Source organism: Aquila chrysaetos, chromosome 15 (assembly GCF_900496995.4).
Source record: "Aquila chrysaetos chrysaetos chromosome 15, bAquChr1.4, whole genome shotgun sequence".
In the NCBI taxonomy this organism is placed as follows: domain Eukaryota; kingdom Metazoa; phylum Chordata; class Aves; order Accipitriformes; family Accipitridae; genus Aquila; species Aquila chrysaetos.
Window position 1 is genome coordinate 26004036 of NC_044018.1, and position 24017 is coordinate 26028052.

The 24017-nt window shown below is 46.5% G+C and overlaps 1 protein-coding gene across 1 annotated transcript; it reads right to left on the minus strand.

Annotated features, from left to right (window-relative positions):
• Nucleotides 1–14333: 14333 nt before the first annotated feature.
• On the minus strand, nucleotides 14334–22988 carry GCM1 (glial cells missing transcription factor 1). The gene is made up of 6 exons (XM_030038066.1): nucleotides 22818–22988; nucleotides 20749–21001; nucleotides 19696–19808; nucleotides 18565–18693; nucleotides 14748–14957; nucleotides 14334–14633 (listed from the first exon to the last, which is right to left on the minus strand). The coding sequence occupies exons 1-6, from the start codon at nucleotides 22917–22919 to the stop codon at nucleotides 14334–14336; spliced, it is 1107 nt and encodes a 368-aa protein (XP_029893926.1). The 5' UTR covers nucleotides 22920–22988.
• Between the last annotated feature and the right edge of the window lie 1029 nt (nucleotides 22989–24017).

Consider the following 24017-nt stretch of genomic DNA (forward strand, 5'->3'; position numbering starts at 1 on the left):
AGTTAGTGCTTTGCCTTACCTCTGTCTTGGCCAGAGTATAGTTCCTAAGTCCTTAAAATAATTCTTAAAACCACAAGTCCTAGATAATGTTGGCTGAATCAAAGGATTTGGAAGAGAAACTAGAGTCTGTTACTGAATGGAACTTCTTGGGATGTACAAAAGTGGCATTCTCTTTTAGCTAAAACTGCTTTCAGCTCTGGTAGCGCAGCCCATCTGAAAGAGTCCAGATGCACCACCCTGACGTGTACCTATCATTCAAGGCAGTAAGAGACAGGTGTTAAAATTACAGTATAGTGTGATTTTATGGAACACATATTCAGAGTATGAATAGAAAAAAACCCCATGAAACATGACTGCCTGTGAAGACAATATTCCTGCATCTTTTAGGATTGTCGTCCTTCGTACCTTGGCAACTGCAGGTATTCTGACATCTTCTGAAGATGTCTGTAGCACATTTATTAGTTTAACCTCAGAATGCTCTATGAGAAATAGCTGGATATAATGCAAAGCTAAGAAAAGTAAGACTAGTAAATCCTGCCAAATTAAATTACTCTTTAATGTGGAAAGCCAAGATGAGTAGACATTTATTCCACACATTTGATTTCCGAATGAATGCATTTTCCCTTGAGAAGATATGTATAAGCACTGTGACCCCTACATGTTTCCATGCTAAATTTACAACTGAAGTAAATTTCATTAATTCTACTTCATAACGGTAAGAAATTGCTAAAGTTGCTAAAACAGAAGTTCTGCCTGGTTGAGTTTGCAAACTTTTTTTTGCAAAGGAATCTGCTTGCTCGATTCCTCCCCCCCCCCCCAAAGTAGCACTACCCCTGCAGGTTGTTGCAGCTTAGTAATAAACAAGAGCTTTGGGATGGGGCTTCCTGATGTGTTTACTGGTACCAGCGCACAATGTTGCTGTTCTGCCGTTAGGTGGCATGCCACAGTTTGAAGTTTTCTTTTGTACTTAATAAACCAAGTATTTTTATTTTTCCCTACAGCTTATTTAAAATTTGAGAACATTACAGGAAAAATAGAGAAAATGGAACAAGCAATAGTTTATCATTACATTTAGCCTGCCAAGCATTCAGCTCCTTAGGTTTCTGCACTAGTAAGATGTCCATGATAACACAACTGAATGGCAATAGACCGAAGGGCCAGTTCTTCAAAGGGATTTTAAGTATCTGAATCTCAGAGTGGAGCCTTCAGTCCTGAGTTTGCTTCCCAGACTCCAGGAGGCCGGCCTCCAAATGGGGTCTGAAGCAGCCAATATGCGAAGCAGGAGCATCCTTATATGACGAAGGATGGTGTGCTGAAAAGAAGTGTGTCTTAACCACTGCCACTTGGAGAGCATATGTTCCCAAAGCAGCGGTCATCGTTTCAGTCCCTGCCCTGCTCTGAATGTTTCTGTTCAGAGTCCAGGTTTGCTAGGGCAAGGTTGTTGGCCCTAGCCAGGGCCAGGCAGACATCTTTTGGGGGGTTTTGGTCATCCTATCCTGCGGTATGTACAGTGAATCTATTTGTTGTAGAACAGCTTTAATAAGGAAGACAATGTCTCCCCAGAAACCCTGTAGAACTGGTAAACATGGATGTGAATGGAGTACCTCAGCTAGAGGAGAGAGGTGAACCCATGAGCTTAAAGTGTGTTTACCTTCTACGTGTATCTCCCCCAAACTTTGATGTTGCATCGCCTGCTATCTTTGGGAAGCAAAAGGAAGCAATCCTTTCTCATGTTTTTAAGAAGATACTGCATGAAGGTGTCTCACTGCAAGGGGAGTTCAGGAAGCTCCTTCCTACACTGCTAAGAAATTGGGTTTAGGTCTAGTACTTCACACTTCAGTGTTTATTAACCTGGGTTGGCCAACTCAGATATGTTTATAGGGACATTAATTTTTATCAGCTCACAGTTGCACATTTGAAGAAGAAAAAAAAAGTACAAAATACTGGTCCTTTTTCTCCTCTTTCCCCCTAAAGCCCAGTGTCCTTGTCTCCTGACTTGAACTGTGGTCACACAAACAGCTGACTTTGGTTTTTAAGACAAGTTGGGGAGCAGACACCTTGGGGCTGGTGGAGAATGGGATTCAGTAGAGGAAAAGGCACAAATCTCTTCATATTATAAAGGAAATTTGATAAACATATATGAAAGTAATAATCAGTTACAATCAGTTTTCATTAAGGGTATATGTATCAGGGGGTTTAGGGTTTGTATTTCTAGCTGATCTATCCCAATGGCTCTTGCATCTTCTCCAAGGGCAGCAGTGCTGGAGATCAAAACATCGACAGAGCTTAATCTTTTTGCCACCATGCCTGTCACAATGTGCAGAATGAAAATGCTCAGTCCTGGGCTACCTGATGTCTGCACCAACGCACGCAGAGCTGGCTCTGCACCTGCTGGCAATTGCTGACCTGTGCTCTGTAACTGGCATGTACAGAAAGGGCCAGCTGCACTGAAAGCTACTTAGGGGAAACTGTATTTAAGCTAAATGTAATTGTTCTTTTGCAGGCACAGCCAAATCATTCTCTGTACAGATTAATACAGGCATGGGTATCATCATTCTGATTGCTCCTCAAAAGCTTTTCCATTTTCTCTTTCTAGTAAGCAGTGTGTTGTGGTTTAACCACAGCTGGCAATTAAGCCCCACGCAGCTGCTCGCTCACTCCCCTCTGGTGGGATGGAGGAGAGAATTGGAAGAGTAAAAATGAGAAAGCTCGTGGGCTGGGATAAAGACAGTTTAATAGGTAAAGCAGAAGCCGCGCACGCAAGCAAAGCAAAACAAGGAATTCATTCACCACTTCCCATGGGCAGGTGAGTGTTCAGCCATCTCCAGGAGAGCAGGGCTCCATCACACCTAACGGTGAATTAGGAAGACAAATGCCATCACTCTGAACGTCCCCCCCTTCCTTCTTCTTCCCCCAGCTTTATATGCTGAGCATGACGTCCTGTGGTCTGGGATATCCCTTTGGTCAGTCGGGGTCAGCTGTCCCGGCTGTGTCCCCTCCCAACTCCTTGTGCCCCCCCAGCCTCCTCGCTGGTGGGGTGGGGGGAGAAGCAGAAAAGGCCTTGGCTCTGGGTAAGCACTGCTCAGGGGTAACTAAAACATCCCTGTGTTATCAGCACTGTTTTCAGCACAAATCCAAAACACAGCCCCATACTAGCTACTATGAAGAAAATTAACTCTATCCCAGCTAAAAGCAGCACAGCAATGTTAACTCACAACGCATTTCAGCTGAATCCTTCCCACACCTTGCTGGGTTTTTTGGGGTGTGTGTGGGATACACAAGATTGTTCCTATTACAAAACTTTCAAGAAGAGCTCTGAAATTCAGGGTATGTTCCACAACTTCTGTACTTTGGTTTCAGTAAAAATCAGTGAAAAGGTCTTTAATTTGTTTTGGATAATGTGGCATCTGCCTTAAATGACAAACGTGAATATAGTGGGTTGGTTCAGTGCTGCCTGGGAGTTTAATCATGGAGAAGAAAATATTGAGTACCCTTAAACTCACCTTGAGTACACATATTAGTAATTGACAGTGTCTAGACAGATGGTGATCTGGAAAGTAAAGTCTGGGAAAAATACACTTACAGATATTAAAGTCAGCTGCATTTCCCAGTGGTAATAAAGTGGGAAGATTGGGGGCAGTTAACTTTCATAGCAGCCAACAAAACAGTTGCCAGCAGTTTTGTTTGGAAACTGTTCCCTCTTTAAGAAGTGTGCCTTTTTAAACATTTCACATAAAAACCCACCAAAGTCTGTAGAACCTGAAAAACTACCACAAAAAGTAATCTGATGATAAGATAAATAATTGTCCGGGTATGTGCAACGCAGTGAATCAAGTTTTTCTTCTTTCCTCTTGAAGGACACTAATTTAGAGTCTTTTACGAGACCAAAATCATACAGTGTATCATCAGCATGTGGTTACTGTTTTTCACAGGAATAAAAAAAATAACGATGGGGCGCACTGTTGATCAGCTGGTGATCACTGAGCTTCAGCACAGCAGCGTACCTGATCATCTTATGCTAAAGTTGCATTTCTGCTTCTCATCAGTCCTGGAAGATGGTTTGCTGTAGAATAATTGTAACCTAAACAAAGTTTAAACTTGTGGCATATGAACGAGAAAAGATCAGTTACCCCAGTTTTACAGTCAAGCCTGAGTTAAAGTTTTCCAAAAGATCTAAGAGAACTAGTCGCTGTGCTGTCCTTCAATTTCGTGCTTTTTGCCCTGCTGTAGTACTTCAGGACTACTAAAATACAGATGTATTAGAGAAAACGTGGATAAAAGTGGGAGTCTGCGAGTTTTTCAGGAGGCTTGTGTTTCAGAAATGTGCAGAGCATGCCTACTGGTTTGACAGCATCTGTATGGCTAAATGCAGGGTGGGCTGAAGCATGGTGACGCAAACTCCATCTTTCTCCGTCACTTGCCCTGGGGACGGAGAGGCCGTGCAGTTGTGAGGACAGCGCAAATGGTGGGGCTCACTCTTGCTGTGCAGGAGTCCGGGCCGTTCTTGGGAGGACACTGGCTGACCTGTCTCCCTGGCACTGGCGGTACGCCTTCATCATGAGGCATTTGGGGTTAGCGATGGAGAACCTGGCCAGGCAATCCTAACTGTAGCTATGCCCAAACCACCTACATTTCACATAGGAGTGATCTTGGCCTGCAGAAAGCTGTGTATGAGCTTAAGCTTTCCCTCATTTTGCTCTGAAGCTTTCCTGAAGCCCAGGCCTGGCGGCTTGATTCTTTAAACGGGCAAGAGCCAGACAGAGAGAAAGACTTTTGTTCCCGAATTGGAGGAAGAGTTGTGTTGTGGTTACACAGGTAGAGCCGATCACCTGTAGGAACTGAGCTCCATGGAGGTAGTTCCAAGTTCCCACAAGTCTGCATCTACTAAATACGCACAGCCAGCCTGCATGGTTAGGATAAGGTAAAATGGGACTTTTACTCCCTTGCTGTAAATCTGCATTTATCACCAGGACCAGGATGGGTAACAGCTGGTAAAGTTACAGTCATCATGAAGACGAAGAGACTATTTTGATGAAAAAAAGTCCACATTATATGGCCTACCTGGATAATAACAGTTACCTGCAGCAGCAAATACACCTGTGCTGCCCTCACCCTCCAGTGAACTGTCATCAAAGCCTGCCTGGATTCCAAGCCTTACGACTGCTGCAGGTTGATTTTCAGGCAGCTCCCTAACGAAATGAAGTGTTAAGCAGTCATCTTCTCAGCCTAACAGTTTCCACCAATAACTTTTGAACTCACTGACCAGTTTCCAAATAAATTTGATAGAGGGACCAAAGATTCAATTACACCAAGTTCCAGCAGGTTTGGTGAAAGTAGGCGATGGGTGGAAAGAGACACTGCTAGTATCTCCATGGAGAGAAAGCCTGCCATATGATGTCTATTTTCTGTTTTTATATCATCACAAATGATCTTTATAGTACTTTAATAGTTTTTTATACCGTTCCATTATTAGACCTCAAAGAATTCACGAGGGAGAGTGGCAGAGACAGCCAAGCCCCAGCTTCACAATTTCTGCCTTGTAAGACCATGGTTTTAATCAAGTAGGTAGAAGTTCTGAATGAGTTTTTTTAAGTGAAATTAACCTCCAAGAGTAAGTGTGGAAAAATGTAAATCCACTCTGCAATGACAGGAGGGTGGGAGGAGGCTGTCTGGAGTTTGGGACACCATATTCCCAGGATGAAGGGGTGATCAGGCTTGGAGGAGGGTAGCCATATGCTGCCTGAGGTGGGGGGGGTGGCCAAGAAAAACCCATTGACAGTGTTAAAAGGATCTACTCAGAAAAACTTTAAGCTTCTTGCTGCATAATGAGGTTTTCTTCTTTTACTGGAATAGGGCTTCCGAGAGACCAACCATTTAAAAATACTGAAGCACTCCCTTGGTGCCTGGGAAGGGACCTTTTGAGAAAGCATTGGTTTTACAGGAAAGAGCAAATCCCACGCTCTATCGCGGGGCTGGGTGAGATCAGGGAACACAGAAGGACAACCCAGTGGGGAGGCTGAGTGCTGTCTATTGACAGCAAGATGCCTCATCTCCGCTGTGTGGAGAGTCTGCAGCTTCACCACGCAGCCGAAGCCACCGCAGCCCGGCCGCTGCGTGCCACGGCGCAGCCCAGCTCTCCCTCCTGCAGCCAGGGCTGGGACCGGGCGCCCCGAGTGCTGGAGCTCACAGCCACGCTGCAGCAGGGCCACAGACGTGTTTTTCAGCGGGCTCCTCATGCAAATCGTGGTTATGGACAATAGTTTGATCTGGCTGAAGATAAGCCTTTCTTCCTTACATTCGGCTGCGTCTAAAGGAGTTAACAGTGAACGTGGTAGTTTAACAAAGTCAGACAAACCTCCTCTGCTCCCAAAAGAAGGGCTCCACAAGGCACTGGGAGGGAGCGGTGTTAAGCTGTACATGAGATAGTATCTTTGAAGGAGCATTTTCTGGAAGTTTGTGATAGGAGGCTGGTGCATGGCAAGAGTTTTAGTATCATTGCCATGAAGTACTCGGTGAGTGCCTTGTCCGAGTGCTTCAGTTAAGTTAGAGCTTGTCAAGTCACGCCAGAACCCCCTGTTAAATTAGCTGTACAACTATTCTTAAGTAATGAGCTATAAAATAGAAATAAAACCAGAACACACCTCACTTGAACTGGAGGGAAAAACCCTCGCTCTGCCCATTCCCAGTGGCGGATTGTCCTGTTGCCCGAGAGGAGGAGAGGAGAGCAGGTTACCGGCACCTCGATAGCCTGCTGGGTGATGCTCTTCAGGTGAGCTTTGCGCGTTTCACTGCGCCGGTCTGCCTCCCTCCACAACGCCAGTGGCACGCCGGCGGTGTGCGCCGGCGGCCCCGCGCTCTGCCACAGTCCCTCCTCGGCAGGGAGCAGCCGTACCCGCTGCGCCGGCTGAGGCTTGCCCCCGGCTCACTGCCTCCGAGCACCAAGTGCCCTGTGGCAAAGGGACCCCCGGCCCCCCCCGGGCCTGCACGAGTGGGAGAGGGAAAGTGAGCAGCAGCCCCCTGGACGGGGCTGGGGCGTTCCCTAACCCATCTGTACGAAGAGGAACAGCTTTGGGTTTTCATTTCTCCGGGGGTGGCTCCTGGCAGGAATGCGGGGCCTCCGGGAAGTTCAGTCCTTCTTGGTGGGGTGGTTTAGTGCATGAAAGTGCGGTAAGGTCGGGGCGGCATTACAGTCTGGCCTGAAGTTTTCTCCTAAGCACGTACAAAGACCAATAAGGATCACTGACTCCAGTGGAGCAAACCCGCAAGACAACATCAATTTACTTTTTATTTTAACTCACTTTGGCCAGGGTCTGTTTGTTCGTCCTGTATTTGACCCCCGCCAAGGCTGGACACTTGTTCTTTTTTCTCCTGCCCTCCTCCTGCCCCCAGACTGTCCTCTGAGTGCAGGGGTGAGTGGGTCTCCAGTCACGCCATTTACACATGTTCCACCTTGTCCTACCATCCCCGGCCTCTCAGACAGGGAATCCCATTGCTCTCTGTGGGGAATCGGGGAAGTCGAGAGGCAATGAATGCAAACTACCCCTTCTCCCCCCGAAACGTATTGCTGCTTTTGCTGTCAGCTTGGAGGGCCCTGCTTCCAGGGATGCTGCTCTGCCCAGGACCGTTGCTGGCTGGGCTGAAGAGGATGGTTTGCTCCCGTCTTTGCTGTGACTTGAGCAGAGGAAATCCAGATGTTTGGCAAACAGCTTTTCACAACACCCAATGTTTACACTATCCACAGACATGAGGTTGGCCACAGCTGTTCACGTGGCAGCCGTTACTCGTTGCTTTAGGTGCCTGAGTCCAGTGTAAGGTTGGGATGCCACCAGCTCTTTTTGCCACCCTCAGGTGCCAGGGGAGAGGCTGCAGACATGGGGAGAGCAGCATGTCGTTGCCCCCCCACTCCTCACCTGGTGTTTGGGGCAGGAGAAGGCCTCACCAGCCAGTTCCCACTGTGCCCTGGTGGGGACATTCTGGTGGGGACAAAGGGGCGAGGGACCCGATCCGGCCACAGGCATTTGCTATCTCCTCTGGAAGCAAAAAGGAGATGGATGCCCAGTTGCCGTATGGCTTTGGCCTTTGCTCAACAGCTTCCACTAGGCACAGAAAGCAATGAGCAAAGAGGACACTCTCGTGCTGTGGTTTGTATTATTCATGACTATCTGTCTTTAGAAGAGCAAATCGATTGGGCAACCCTTGGTAACAGAAGACTTAAACCACATCACTGATGATACAATTGCCAAATGATGTGAAGTTTGAATCTTGGCATAACTGGTTTTGAGAAATGAAAAACACTCGTCTGAGACAAGCCCTCCAAGGCGGTTTTACTTCCTCAGTTACTAACTGGAAACAGAAGGAATGAGCTCAGAGTGAAAAGCTGGCCAAAGACCTTCCTGGCTTGCCCTGTCCTCTGAAGAGGCTATCTGTGCCTCAGAAACTACTTGCCGTACAGGAGATCGTCTTGCATTGCTCACAAATCAAATAATCCAACAAGGAGAGCAAAGGATGCTTGTGGCATTCGGATTGCTGATGCTGCTGTCTGCAGGGCCACAAAAGCCGTGTCCTGCTGCCCCGGGGTGTTCCTAGTATGTCAGGCCTTCGGGTGACTTTCTGGATGTGCCACGCAGCACACAGCTAATTCAAGCAGAAGCATCTGGAGACTGCAACTGTCTGGTATGAGAACAGCTATGGCTGATCCAAAATGTTCCCAGAATCACCCAATAGCTGAGATTTCAGCCTTGTCCACTTAGCAAGCCCATACTTCATCAGTCTGTCTGTGAGGATGTTATAGAAGACAGTGCTGAAAGCCTGGCTAAAGTCAAGATAAAAAGAGTACCCGCTGCTCTCCCCTCATCCACCATGCCACTCATCTCATTGTAGAAGGCTATAGGGTTGGCTAAGCACAATTTCCCCTTCATAAATCCATGCTGACTGCTCCCGATCACGTTTTAGTCTTTCATGTGTTTGCAAACAGTTTCCAGGAGGATTTTCTCCATCACCTTTGCAGATTTTTGAGGTGGGGCTGGCCGGGCTGTAGTTCCCCAGATCTTCCTTCTTGTTCTCCCTGAAGACAGGAGTGACATTGCTTTCTTCCAGTCTTCAGGAAATTCTCCGTATCACCATGACCTTTCAAAGATTATGGGGAGTGGCTTCACAATGACACCTGCCAACTTCCTCAGCAGTCATGGGTGCCTCCCATCACGGCCCATGGACTTACCTGTGTCAGGTTTGTTTAAGTGCTCCCTAACCTGGTTCTCCTGCATGGATGTTGAATCCTCCTTGCTCCAGGAGGTGAGCAATGTTGGTGAAGTTTACCTTGTGAAAGTCAAAACCCCCATAGTGCCTGGGGACTGCAGCAGCTCAGGGAGAAAGGGGCACTGTATTGAATCAGGGCCAGTCTGCAGAGCTTGCACAAGAGCCAGGTCCAAACTGCTTAGGGTGTTCAGATGTGCAATGTTAATGCCCTATTCACGCTCTGCTTTGATTAGTGATTGCATCTATTTTTACTCTGACACCAGCAGACTTCCTTCATTTTTTCTTCTTAAATAAACTACGCCACCTTCCCATCCTCCTCTGCCCCCCTTGGGTCCCCACGCCAGTCGCTGCCCTGCCACGTAAAGCCTGTTCCTGGCACAGGCAGGCCATGTCCCTGCTGAGATCCACCACAGGGGTCACTTCTACATTTTGCTTGCAATAAAGCAAAACACATTAGATGGTCACATTCTAACTCTTTGACCATAATTACTTAAAAAGCCCCAAATGACTACATTGAGGGGAAGCGGAGCAAAATTTCCAGGAGTACCAGACACATGGATTAGTAAACCTCTTAAGGGCCATGAGGAAAGAAAAGCTTTATACAATTACCCGGAGTGTATCCACTAAAGCTTCCTCAGCTGGAGTCCTTTCTACCACCAGCAGTTTGACACACTTGTTTCATTTTAAAATATAGAGAATGCATTTAGAACCATATTTTAGAAAATAGTCCATAACCTTGCAGTTTATATAAAACAGTTTGTAGCCTCAATCTGCCAAAGGGCAGGGGCTTTGTACAAAGGGTTGAAAATGAAAACACCTGGCTGTGCTCAGTCTGACCTGCAATTCTTTTCACATGCAAAGGTAGAGGCCCCGGGGAGAGGGAGGCCAGAAGAAAAGCAGGGTACATGCCCAGGCTGGAGAGAGGAGAGTCAAATCCCTGTTCTGCCTTCTCATCTCCCCATTGGTATGACTGATACAGAGGCATTTCCCTTTCTCACAAAGATATTCTGAGGATAAATACACTAAAAAATCGAGGTGTCCAGCTGCTGCCTTGTATTATTAAGATAACTCCTTCTGATTATATGTCTAGATTTCATCTTTAAATGTTGTATGAGTCACCCACCCCCCAAAGCAGTGTTTCTGTAAGATACAGTCTGGCTAATGTATCATTCTGAGCAACATTGCTGTGGTTCTCTGATGGCCTCAGAAGAGCCCTTATATACAAAAGTATTTGCTTCGGAGCAAGTGCAGGGATTACTCCCAAAGAATTACCCCTTAAATATTGAGGCCAGTGCTTTCAGAGCTAAGACCTAGGGAAAGCAGCAAGTGTAGACCATCCATGCCATGCAGGGATATTTGCATAAGCTTTGGCAGTAGCTGCAGCCATCTGAAACACTGATAAGCCAGAACAAAACATTTTGCCTGTGTAATCATCCACATCCTGACCTCCTTGCATTCTGCTGCCTTCCTAACATTTTACTGCAGCTGAGCCTTACAGAAAACCATTTTCTGCAGCGGAAAGTAAGGTTACAGAGTTACCTATGGGTGGATCCTCACATATCAATTAGTGTTTCTTCATGAAGCTACCCTGAATAACCTCAGTGTTCAGTATATTTTCTTAAAATTGCAGAGGATAATGCATCTAGTGCCATCTCTCACCTCTGATTCTTACCACCGCCCAATTGGGCACAATACCTTAGAGCTGATTAAAAGAGGCTTAAAGCAGTGACATATATATGTTTCTTTTCACATACCCCGAATATGTTGCAAAACGTCATTTTTGTGAAGGTCAGAGCTGGGATTGGTATCTTCATCTTCTGAGCCAAACGGATATAAATTTGGCACTATATTGACCCACCGTGCTGATTGTACCAAAAGTGGAGGGAGTTGCTGCCAGCACAGAAGTCACGCAAGAACATGGAAAGGTCAAACTGACCCTGGCAGCTTGTAAATCTAGAAAGCCTTTCTGCATTTAACCTTAGAAAAATCATGAAGTCTCAGTTTCCTCCTTTTTAAAAAGGAATAACCTGTTCTCCTTGAGCATGAAATGTGTTCCGCTTGGAAACGTACTGGGTGTGATGAACGCTGCATGAACGGGGGCTGGGGGTCCCCCCAAACTGTGGGACAGTCCTGGGTGCACAGAATTACGAGCATGGGAGCTGCAAGAAGGCACGGCCCTGCTATGGCAGGTAGCTGCTGAGTGGAGCTGTGCTCGCAGGAATAGGTTTCGTTTTGGAAACCTTTTGGTTCAGACTTAAAGGCAAACCGACAAAAAGCTTCCTGCTTCTCAGGCAGGAAGACAGGTTTTGGTACTAAATGTCTTTTAGAGAGGTTTGGTAGTAATAGTCCTGTAGGAAACCTGTGAAACTCAGTAACTGGACACTGCCCATCTTCAAAGACTTGAAGAAATGGTTGATCTGCAGGAAAGAATATCAGACATGAGGAAAAAAATACTAACGGTGGGGACTGGGACAGTGAAGCCATGGAACAGGTTATGGGATGGGTTATCAAATCCCCTTTGCTGAAGTTTTTAAAAGCAGAGGAAGGGGGTGGTGTGTGCAAAGGGAACTGAGGGTACAGCGGTGCAGGAGCCTTCCAGCCACGCGTCTGTATGAAAGGTGATGCTGGCAGCGGTGCAGCAGAGAGGTAAGGAATGCAGGGGAGAGGCGAGACGAGGCAGAGCAGCATGGCAGCGGGCAGGGTCCATGCCCTGCGCTGTCCCTCGCTGGTGCGACTGGTTTGGCAGTCGCAAAGGAATCTTGGCTATGGGACACGCAGCCCTGGGGACCTGTCTGTCCCTCGTCCTGCAGCTCACCTCCTGAGGCACAGGTGTTTATGGCTCCTATTGATTTCCCTTTTTCTGTCTTAGAGGTGGAGCTTGTTATTATCCGTGATCAAAGTTTCCTTCTCCAAGTTACTGATCTGAAGAATCATCATAAAACACACAAAGTTTGGTATTAACGTGGGAGTAACTCACAGACTAAAATAAAAGTTTGATGAACTGACCTTTACATACAACAGCAGACTGTCATTTTGTGATCTACATTTAGATTTTTTCCACATAAAACAAATCACTACGCATCCCCTCTTTTACAAATTGCAATAAACATTCTGAAGCACTCTATAAATATAATTTGTTCTTGTCTTGTAAATGTCTCTGAACTCCACCCTTTGCAATGAAAGTGGTTTCCTTAGCAACTAATACATTCCAAAGTCTTTTTAAAAAAAAGAGGGAATCTAAAAAGATGAAAACAAGCAAAAAAAAAAAAAAAAAAAAAAGACAAATGATAAGACTGAACCTGTTTGATGGACACAAGATACACCACAGTCTGAGGTAGTGTGAAGTTTTTATTGCTACTTGTTTCATAATACTGTTCTCTCAGACTCATCCCAATAAAAGGTTTCTTTTGCCTCAGACTGCTGGGGCACAGCTTGCTCCGCAGGCAGGGCAGGCTTAGGATTAGGACCGCCAGCTGGGCAGCCCATGGAGCCGAGGCTTTCTACCTTCTTGGTGGCTAAAGGAACCAGCCATGAAATGTGGCTCCAGACATGGCACCCCTCAGGTCTTCCTTGCAGAGGTGGCAGCGGGGACACGTGTCAGTGAGGGCCAGCGGCCCCTGAAACCCTGTCCAGAGAGCAGCAGAGGCTAGTCATGCAGGAAAATCATGCAGATGTGAATTGTGGGAAAAGATAAAGGAATCTTTGCCAAAGGTCTCTGAGCTGGCCACTAAGTTCAGGCAAGAAAATTCATGTTTGGCACCCTACTTTTTTAACAAATGTCAGGAACTGGTAGCTCCTGCTGAAACGGAGCTTACAGTAGTGGTCAGAAAGGGGGGTGATGTATGGAAAGGGTGCTGAAGGATTCGTTACAGTCTGCAATGAAAGAAATGAAACGTGGCTGGAAAAAGCAGCAAGGCACCTTGAATATATACATGTATGAAGCTGGGTTAAGCCCTGCAGAGAAGGACTTAGGGATACTGGTGGATGAAAAATTGGACATGAGCCGACAGTGTGCGCTTGCAGCCCAGAAAGTCCATTGAATCCTGGGCTGCATCAAAAGAAGCATGGCCAGCAGGTCGAGGGAGGTGATTCTGCTCCACTTTGGTGAGACCCCACCGGGAGCACTGCGTCCAGCTCTGGGGCCCCCAGCACAAGAAAGGCATGGACCTGCTAGAGCGGGTCCAGCGGAGGGACATGAAGATGATCAGGGGGCTGGAGCACCTCTCTGGTGAAGACAGGCTGAGAGAGTTGGGCTTTTTCAGCCTGGAGAAGAGAAGGCTCTGGGGAGAGCATATTGCAGCCTTTCAATATACCAAAGGGGATTATAAGAAAGTCAGAGAAAGACTTTTTACCAAGACCTGTAGTGACAATGGTGCAATGGTTTTAAACTGAAAGAGGGTATGTTTAGATCGGACTTACGGAGGAAATTTTTTTACAAGGGTAGTGAGGTACTGGAACAGGTTGCCCAGAGAAGCTGTGGATGCCCCATCCCTGGAAATGTTCAAACTCAGGTTGGATGGGTCTTTGAGCAACCCGATCTAGTGAAGGATGTCCCTGCCCATGGGACAGGGCATGGCAGGGGGGTTGGACTAGATGATTTTTGAAGGTCCTCTCCAACCCAAACTGTTCTGTGATGATTCTATACAATGTGTTCACAGGGCTGGTGCAGTGGAGGGACTCAGATCCCAGATTCTTGCCAGAAGAAGCTGGAAGAGTGCAGAGGGTCGCACACGAGGGTTGTGGTCCTTGAGGTCATCCGTCTGCACCTTCCACAGTCCCACAGGCTTGAACAAACTGTGTTTCAAGAGGGATTGAAATGCTACCAAACCAGAATGGCAGCGAGGTAGTCTGTAAGGAGAGCTGATACCTTTTATTAGATCAATGAAATGGTGGGGGAGAATGTAACAGTTAAAAAAAAAAAGAACAAAGACAAGTCTTTAGGTACGAAAGCCCCTCCTGAGGCCTGCAAGAGGAGCTGAAGAGGAACTGGCGTGGTAGCACGTTCACATCTGCATTGCAACAGAGAATGAGCATTAAGCCATTGCCAGAGGAGGGGGAGCGAGGACATTTAAGCCCGGTCACCGTAAGGGGTACAGGTTAAAAACCGTGTCGTCGCCGCAGCAGTTGAGACCCATACGGCGCCCTCCCTCGCCCCCGTCTCCTTCGCTCCCCCCCGGAGGAGCCAAAAGCTGGCGGAGGCGGTGTGCCCCGCTGGCCGCGGGGCAGGGCCCGCCATGAGGGGCAGGGTAGGGCGGCGGAGGGAGCCGGCGGCCGCCGTAGGCCAGCGGCGGGTTCTCCTGGCGGGAGTCGTCCCCCAAAGGGCCGGCGTCAGGCCCGAAGAAGTGGTCGCGGCCGCCCTCCGTCACGGGCAGGACGCGCTGGGCGCCGGCGTGGGCGCAGCGCCGGGGGGAAGGGGCCGCGCGAGGCGGGTCGGCCGCGGGGGCGGCAGGGCCGCTGCGAGGCCTCCCGGCGCTGGGCGTCCTCCCCAGGGCCGCCATCCTGCTCCAGGTCGGCGCCTCGCCGCAGGCCCCGTCCTCCCCGGCTGCTCTCGGGTATGGCGGCTGCCCGGAGCGGCTGCCCGGTGTCAGCTCCTGGGAGCTTTTGCTTAAACGTCTCCCGAAATTAGCAGGCAGCACGTAAGCATCCGGCTCGGAAAGAAGCAAAGGCAAAGCCTCCCGCGTCGGCATTGCACCTGTCAGAGACTTGGGAAAGCAAGGCGCGGTTTAGTCAAACAAGGCGTAGTCTAGCGGCACGAAATAAAAGCTGTCCCGTGTGAGGCCCGCACGAATGCATTCGGTCAATACAGGTAAGAAGCAGATGCTGTAGCAGAGCCTCCTTGCCGGGCCGTGCCAGCGGGCTTTAGGGGCAAACCAAACAGGGCTCCCAGACCACGGGTCTGGGTTTGTTTCACCGGATTTTGCCCAAAGCCAGTCTTGCACTGAAAGAATTGTTAGACCTCACATCCACAGCCCTTGAGGTCCACTGCCAGCATATACTGAAGAAGCACCTGAAAATGAAATTATGCTAATACATTTAACACACCAGATTTTTTTTTTCTATGGCATTTGGAAAAGCTAAGTATGATTTTTTAAAACTGATTGTTTTGAAGTGATCTTTTCACTACAGTAATGTTGTGCTTCAGCTTTTCGAGACCCTACTTCTATTGCTGACTCATAGATTTTCCTACCTTTGCATTTTTTTACCCCTCAAACAGAAATTTAATTCAGGGAAGGAGCTGCACACAAGAATTATTCTTCTGGGTCTTTTGTTCTGGATATTTCACAACTTCTTCAATTGCCCTAATTATTGGATTATAATTTTGCAAACTTTCAGAATTCCTTTCAGGATACTCATTTTGTGCTATCATTTCTGATGAGTACTTACAGGTCTGTCTTCTTTGAAATTCTGCTTTTGCATCCATTTAATTATAGTGATTTTGCCAACTGCCAGAGTAGCAAAGCTCCTTTCAGCTGTTTTCCACTCACTGTGAGAAGAAATTCCAACAACCTGATGCAGAACCCAGCCCACCTTCAGCTAAAGACCCGCTGACACCATAGAGAAAACATCCTATCTATCCCTTGTTCTATTTTGGGCTCATACATTTTTCGAAAGTTCTCCTCCCTGGTCTCTTGTGAGCATATTAAACTGAATCTTTTCAGAAGACTTTTTTGCAGATTCAGTGACACAGGTTCTGCGTGTCAGATCAGACTCCTGAGTTAGTTGTATCGCAGCCAGTCTTGGCGGAACACGAATATGATGGGTTATTCCCAAGAAAAACCTGCTGGAGAGCCATGAACTGGAAAGCCCGCTGAGGGTAAATGGTATCACTGCGACGGCACAGAGTCAGACCAGCTGAAGAGCTGGATCTACAATTAGATATTTATGACATTTTTGGTCTGTTCCTATTCCCACACAATTCAAAGTGAAAACACCAGGAAGATGTTGTAGGAAGGGAAAGACGAAGACACGTCTAGACCTCAGTAAGACCAGTAGGCTCAGGTATAAAAGAAAAAAAAGCCACATGGCTCAGTGGCCAACATTTCCTAGGTGAGGACTATTTTAGCGCTCATGGGGACAGAGTTAAATCAGTGATATGAAAATTGTTGTTTCTGTATTTGTTAGAGATTTACACAGTGTCTCAGCTGCTTTTTCTTATGCTCATGTTCCCAGGCACTTGTGTCAAGAGGCCACCACCAGTTCGTTCTGTACTCTCTGACTGTCCCATCCCAAGTCAGTGTGTCTCCATGACAGCCACTCCTGATCTCTGGTTTTTAGTATCCTCTTGAGTATTTCCAGTACAAATAGCTGCAGCTCCTAAATTCATATTCCACTGAAATGAGTTTAACTTCCTCTGTTCACTCTTTTAATCTACTTCTTGGCCTCCTGGATCCCTCTGCTTCCCCACGTCATCCATTTAAGAAGTCTGTCCCCACCCAGCCCAATTATCCCTCTTGTCTGTAGCTGAAGGGGCACTGATTACTCTCCCCAACACCAGACTGGGGAGGATGCACCACCTCTAGCACATCAAAAGACAAACTGCATGAGAAGACCGGTGGTGTACAGTCGTGTATAACACAGCCTTTGCAAGGAAGGCCACTGGAGACAGCCTCACTGCTCTGCCTGGTTCCCTCCATCAGGCACGCGGCAGTCCATGGGATCTCTGTAAATGTTTTCACAAGTGTTTGCACACCCAGCACAGCTGATGTGTTAATGCCAGTGCTTCTGTAAGTCCTTCAAAGCACTCTTCTACCTTCAAAGCCCTCCTGGAGATCCGGAGAGCAAGCAGGGCACGCCAGGCAGAGGTGAGGCACCTTCCCCTTATCAACCCTGGCAAAACCCAGGAGGGTGGAGGGTGCCTTTGCTTTTCTGTGGCACCTCCTCCATGTCAGGGGAGGACCTCCAGACACATGTCAATGTGGAGAAAACATGACCTGCCCCTGTCTTTCCAAAGGCGGGGCAGTGCCTCCTGCATGTGAAGGTGCCCGCACAGCCCTTGAGGGTCTGCAGGTGGCCAAATCCTGCTCAGGGGCAGCTGCCCTGCAGGAGAGCATCTCTCTCCCTGGTGGGCATTAAGTCTGTGAATAAAGCAATCCAGGCCTCCTACTGAAGTAACTGGGTTTTCTTAAGTAAAGGTTGGGGGACTGGAGGAAAAAGGAGTAAGGATTTCTGGATTTGCCTTGTTAATGACAAGTTTGTTTTGTCAAGATACCGTACACAGTATATAATAGACATATCATAGAGGTAATGTTATATATTGTATTCTATAGTAAAATAGTATACAGTGTGTGTGTGTGTGTATGTGTACACACATACACGAATCTTCCTCCTGAGTTCAGTTATTGCCAAAAGTATTTCCCAGTTTTCAAGTGTTCATTTATCACAATTTTCTCATGGGGTGGTGCAATCAATACTATAAGTTAAATCCAATTTAAACCTTCTAATATCTCTTTCAATGTCAATACTGATTAGACTAAATATCTAATTACTTTATTCTCAGATTTCTTTGTAAATAATTTAATTTCTGGAGAAGCACTAACAAAGAACTTGCAGGAATTTTTTTCTAAAGACACTTCCTGCATTTAAAAAAGGAGAGTACTGGGGCTCTAAAGCTATGTCCATGCTGCTAAATAAAATGAGACCAAAGACCGTTGTTGGTAACAGGGACCAAAAGGCATGGCCTGGCGGTGTCCGCACTACATCCTGGCCTTGGATGACCTCTGGACCTGAAGTGAAATGATGCAAGGGCTGTGCTGCAGCCCACCAAGGTCTAATTTTGGCAGCATCAGCTTAAGATTCTTATCGCCTATGGCTTGTAGCATGGTGGCGCATAGGGGCACAGGTAGGTTCAAAGGCAGCTGTGTACAGTGAAGGGACCCAAATGTGATGCAACCTTGCCCAAAATCCTGCTAGGGAATAGTGCCTGGCACATGCTGTCCCCCTGACCCGTGCCGGGGCATTTTGTCTGTGAGCACGAGCTAGCCCTGGCCAAATCCATGGCAGGGACCATGTGAATAGTGACGTAACTGAGCCTGCCCTCCAGCCCTGCTTTGTTTACCAGTATAGGTGTAACACCCTGCTGCCACCAGGCCCCGAGAGGCTCCAGATGGGGGGTGCTGGCAGGGGATGACAGTGCTGAGCAGAGCAGGATGCTCAGGACAGCCCTGCTCCTTCTTGGCCTGATCACGGGAAGGCAGAATGTGGAGATGTAAAGCCTGCTCCCACCCAGACCCAAAGCCCAGATAGCCTCCACTGTGCCTTGAACCACGGATCACTGAGCCCACCATTTCATTGATTGATGACAAGAGTTACCTCAATCTCCTGGATTCTTTTTAATCTTGGAGAAGATGGAGAAAAAGCCATCTGTGCTTTTTGGATTGATCTTCTTGCTTCTGCTTCTAGTTTTGTTTCTGGACGTGGATGGTCATGAGCTCCTTTGGACTTTAGAAAGGAATTATGATATGTTAAAGTTAGAAACAACCTTGTTATTAATCTTAAGGGAGCAGAATTTGTAGCACAGGCCAAAACCACACATATGGCCTGATTTAATGCTTTGTATTTAATAAGGCTTATTTAATGTGAGCTCAGATGAAGATGAATATCTCAGATGAAGTGTGACGGGGTAGAAATTCTCTGAAATCATGAAATCAGTGCACCACATTTGTGTGCAGAAGAGCGTCCCTACACTAGAGTCCCAGTTGAAGCAACAAGGTCTTCTGCAGCCTGGCTACAGTGTCCCTGCAGTCATTTCCATTCTTCTCACACTTTAGACATGTGTATCAGAACATTAATTTCCATTAACTTCCACAGAGAATTAATTTTAACCTGCATATAAGTGAAAGACTGGAAAATAGGAGACAGGCCAGTGGTTATGGTACTAAACTAGGTCTACAGCTTCCAGAACTACTGCCCATTATTTAAACACTTGCACACACTATTTTCCAGATATAAGTTACATATAATGCACAGCTGGCATTTTCCATAGACAGTCCCTTGGGTACAACCATTTTCTGCTCTAAGATAGCCTCATGCTTACGCGTGGTGCCTTGGAGAAGAGGCTGAGATAACATAGCATTTCTGACTTTTTGAAGATTCATTGCTTCCTATGTATCTGAGGCAAACGGCTTCAAAATCAACAGGTTTTCATGGGAGCCTAAATGAAAAATATAATATTCTGTAAAATCATAGTAACATAGGCTAATTTAGGTTGGAAGGGACCTCTAGAGGTCTAGCTCAACCTCCTGCTCAGGCAAGACTAACTTCAGAGTTAGAACAGGTTGCGTAGGGCCTTGCCCACTCATTGTGAAAATTTTTCTCCTTACAGTCATTTGACCTTTTCATATTCAATGACCCTTATTTATTGGTACAAAAAATGTCCTTAAACAATCTTAAAAAACAGTCTTTAAAATTACCTTGCATAATGGAAGCTAATTTTATACCAACCTGAAAAAATATGAATTGGCCTTCGTGCCTCCAGAAGTTGGTAACTGGGTATCCACCATGGCCTCGGCAGGAAAGGAGCCGCAGGGGCCCACTGCAGTTTGGACAGCATTTCCCTGGAGCAAAGACGGTGAGAAATATTTTCTGTACAACACTATTCAGATGAATCCCATGTGATACAACGGTTCACTGGTGGTGGATTGCCACTTCTTGTTTGGGGCCCAGAAACTACACTGAGAAAAACTATGCAAAAAACTTTCAAATGTAAGCAAAAATCAAACTATAATTGCCTTTATTCTGTCCCATTATTAAATTATTAAATATAACTGGCAAAATTATTTCTATTATAGCTTTATTATTTTATCATTTATTATCATAATCAGTTTTAGTTGTTTTTAACTTGGCAGTGTCTGGAATATCATACATGTTCTTGTCCAATTTTTCTGGAGGACATCATTCTGTCCTCACAGAGTGCTTGAGTAATACCTTTCTTTAGCCAAAATGTTCATCAGATCCAGAAATCAGCATGTGCTAGCTCTACTGAGCAATGAAGAGTTGTTTGGAATGGTCTCGTTAAAAATGTGCATGCATTCTCTATTTGCATTGTTTTGCTCTGGTGACATGACTATGAGGCCTATTTTCCAGTCATCATAGTTTATGAGCAACTTCTTTCCTGCAAGACTTGCCTCCCAAGTTACTCTAGGGCCCGTGTAATAATGAAGCCAACACTCAGGTCAGCAGGCGCAGCACAGCGGGAAGTTGTCTGCACTGCACAGCTTTCTCAGTAGCCTCACTCATGGGCCTGAGAAGGCTGGGAATCAATCTCTAACCATCAGAAATAGGGAATAAAAAAGAAAAAAAAAAAAAGAAAACAAACAACTCCTCCCCAAACAGTAAGAAATCTAAAACGCATTGTTGCAAAATCGACTTGCATTTGAATATAAGGAATGGCAGCAGGAAGGTTGGATAATCCAAAGGGTATCCTCTACTTTGATTTCTTTTATGTTGTGTTCACTTCTGAAGTGTCATTTAATAAACAGCCACGCTCATACTCACGCTGTTGTTTCTGCCTAGCTTTATCGCATATGGCTGGTCTTAGGTAGATCTTCTTCCCATCCAAAGTCGAGCAGTCGTTGCTGCAGACCACCACCCCGAGGCAGGACTTTTTTAAGATGCGAGAGTTGTGGTTGTTGGTGTTTCTCATGGCCCAGCTGCTGTGGTGCCTCTGAGCATTTTTATCCTCTGAGCTATAGATATGTTTTACATAGGAATCTGGCCATTCTTGAAACCAGTCTATCTGTCTTACGTCCTGTGGAGAGACCAAAGCAAGCCATGTTTTAGGCTGGGGAAGAGAAAAGGTTGTGCAAGAGCCCAGAAGACCTGGTCCTCTGCTGGGTGTTCTCTAGCCCGGGTGACTCCAGCACCCTGGCCGGTGGTGCTGGTTGGCAGGAGGGAGCAGTGGAGAGAAGGCAGAAAACCCACAGCTCCCTGTGGCTCCCCACAAGCCCCAAAGTGTCAGGAAAGCCTGGCCAGGAGGTTCTTCTCACTCACCCATGGGTCCAGCTCTAGTGCAGGACCTCCCAGGAGAGGAAGATAGGGCGCCTGACATAAAATAGCAGATATTTTCCTTGCAGGCAGCAGTCACCGCCTGACTAACTTCTGTTAGCTTTCATGGCAGAGATCCTGCTTTGCCTTTCAGGCTATTCACAGCAGCGTTACACTGAATCATTTAGCTTGATTTGGCTCAACTTACTGGAAAAAGGGCAAATACTGCATCACACTGAGACTGTGCCCATGTTTGTAGATCTTTAGTTCTGGGCTTTAGTTCGTTTTGGTCTAACCACCGTGAAAGACTTCCGCAGTGATTTTTCTGAATTCCAAAACAAAGAAACCTGACATCCTCATCAGGGTTTTTTTTCACTGCTACGGACTAAGCAAAAAAAACCCCAGGCCAACACTGTAAGGAACAATAAAAATAAAACTCAATGAAAAAAAAAAACAAAAAACAAAGGACCAAACACCCATCACCTCAGTGGGTACAGTCAACACAGTAAATGGCAGTAAGCTGTAAAGCATCTAACATACCTGCTGATGGTTTTGAGGGAAAAGGTCTTGTAGGGGTACAAAAACTTAGTAGGAATTGCCTTGAAGTTGCTGATCCCAGCCACTGAGAGCCATTACAGCAGCAAGAACATCAGCTCAGATGAGGAAGAGTCCTGCACTCCCCCAGAGCCATCGGATAGAGCAGGGAAGGGTGTGGAGGAAGCCTCCGGGCTGAAATGCAGGTGAAGGTGACCTTGGGGCGGAGGGCAGGGAAGGAGGCAGCCTGGGACATGGAGGCTTTGGGCGAAGAGCAGTGGCGTGGTAGGGAAGAGACTGGGATCTGGTAAGAAGACAGGGTCGGGAGGTGAAAGGCAGAGCTGGATGCTGAAGGACTGCAGCAGGAGGAATCTGGCACAAATATGCTGAGGTGAGGGACAGGGAGATGACATTGGCATGCGGGGTGCTGTGGGCTTTCAGTGGAGAGCACGCTTGAAATTTTTAGATAAGAGGACTAGAAAAGGACTGAGGGAGGGAAAGATCATTATTCTGCTTCTCAGCAAATCTCCGCAAACACGAAGCAAGCTTTTCCTAGCTGCTCATGAAAGGAGTGTTGCCTGTGTGTGGAAAGCCAGCCCACTTGCCTGGAGCCCGATCTGCAGCTAGGCTGAGCAGCCAGAGTTGCAAGGCAGTCATGGGTGCTGTGCTCACTCCTCGTAAAGCGCTACCCGGGGCAAAAAGCAGGTCCTGGGCATCTCTAATTGAGCACCCACAGCAGGAGATAATTTTTTTTCCTCTCTTTCTTTGCACCTCATCCACCAGTAGACTACAAAGGCAACGCATCTGCAGCATTGCTATTTTTCATGTATCAGCAGGTCTTTCAATAATATGATTAAGGAAAAATACATGGAAACTTCAGTATTTGCTTAATATTTTCTAGCTTTTCAGTAAAACACTGTCCCATACCTCGAGGTGCGAAGAGAATAAAGGCAATGAGGCATAGATGACTGAGAAAGTGTGAGATCAGCGGTGAAATGGTGACAACTGGTCAGAACTGGATAAATTTCTAAGACATAGACACATACCTGGGGAAGTTTGATGTCATTGATATCCCAACTTGTCATTTCTCCATGTCGGGAAGCAGAGTCCTCCTGCTCCATAACAACATCATCTGCACCTTTCAGCATTTTTTAATTCCTTCCCAAAGTTAGCAAGAAAGAAGTTCTCCTGGCTGCTTTTGAAGTTGACTGGCTGTCAGTACTCTCAAGCAGTTTACAACCAGGAAGCTGTTTCCTGAAGCTAAATGATAGAGAGGCTGCTCATTAAAGATAAAAATCAGTGTTCTTCTGCCAGAAAAACTTGTTCCATTAAAAGTTTTGCAAGCCGGCAATGCAGTGGAAAATATAGCTTAGAGATAGCCTGTGATGTTACAGAGGCATCGTTAACAGCAAGCAAATCGTGCCTTTGTCATCTGTTTTGTTTTGCTCTCCTCTCATACCAAGTTTATAGTCACGTAACTCTGCTCACAGGCTCTTTGTACATCTGATCTGACTCTGGCTCAATATTTCCAGAGCCAAACTGAATGAGCAACTCAGCGGCTGCTAAGGGGTCTTTGAATCGCTGCTTACCCAGTAGATATTACACATGCTGCACATGACAAAGGCGAGCAACAAGAGGGGACTGCTACATCATTTCAGATGAAATGGCGCTCAACCATTTCAAATATCGTTGGCATCTCTGAGAGCTTACCAATTGCTTGAGGGATGTGTAGAAAAAGATGTTGGGCTACTTGCATTTTCCTATCTCGACAGCAGACTGAAGTAAAAAAACCCACCGAGGTATGTTTGTTAAAACCAACAGGTTTTGCCTGAAACCTTGTAAAGCAGGTGGTTGCTCTACTCCAAATTTCAGTACCAGCCAAGGTTAATACCACATCCTCAGGGATCCCAGGCATGAAAAAGTTTTGGGGTTTGTTTCCTCTGGCAAGGAGAGAAAAGGCAAATCAGAAAATGGACAGGCCAGTTTTCTCTTTCTGGAAAGTGGAAAAGCTTCAAAGGTTTCAGGAAAGTCACTGTAATTTATGCCAATTAAGGATTTGTTAAAGACTACTGAGTAGTGGGAGAAGTAAAATCTACTTGATGAGATTCTATTTCATAGACTTCATTAAGCATAATTGATTTTATTGTTATTTTTGGCCCTGCATATGCACAGCCCTTGGAAAGTGACTTAGCTTTCATGTCCTTAGTTTACCCATTTATAAAATACCTGTGATCTTAATTTCTCCT

Excerpts from the sequence above, each read along its gene's own strand:
- GCM1 (XM_030038066.1), bottom strand. The coding sequence starts at position 22,919 with ATGCTGAAAGGTGCAGATGATGTTGTTATGGAGCAGGAGGACTCTGCT. Across the intron at positions 19,809-20,748 it reads AGCTAGGCAGAAACAACAGC|GGAAATGCTGTCCAAACTGC; the intron begins GTGAGTATGAGC and ends TCTTTGCTCCAG. Across the intron at positions 14,958-18,564 it reads AAAGAATCCAGGAGATTGAG|TCTCTGACAGGTGCAATGCC; the intron begins GTAACTCTTGTC and ends TGCTTTCCCAAG.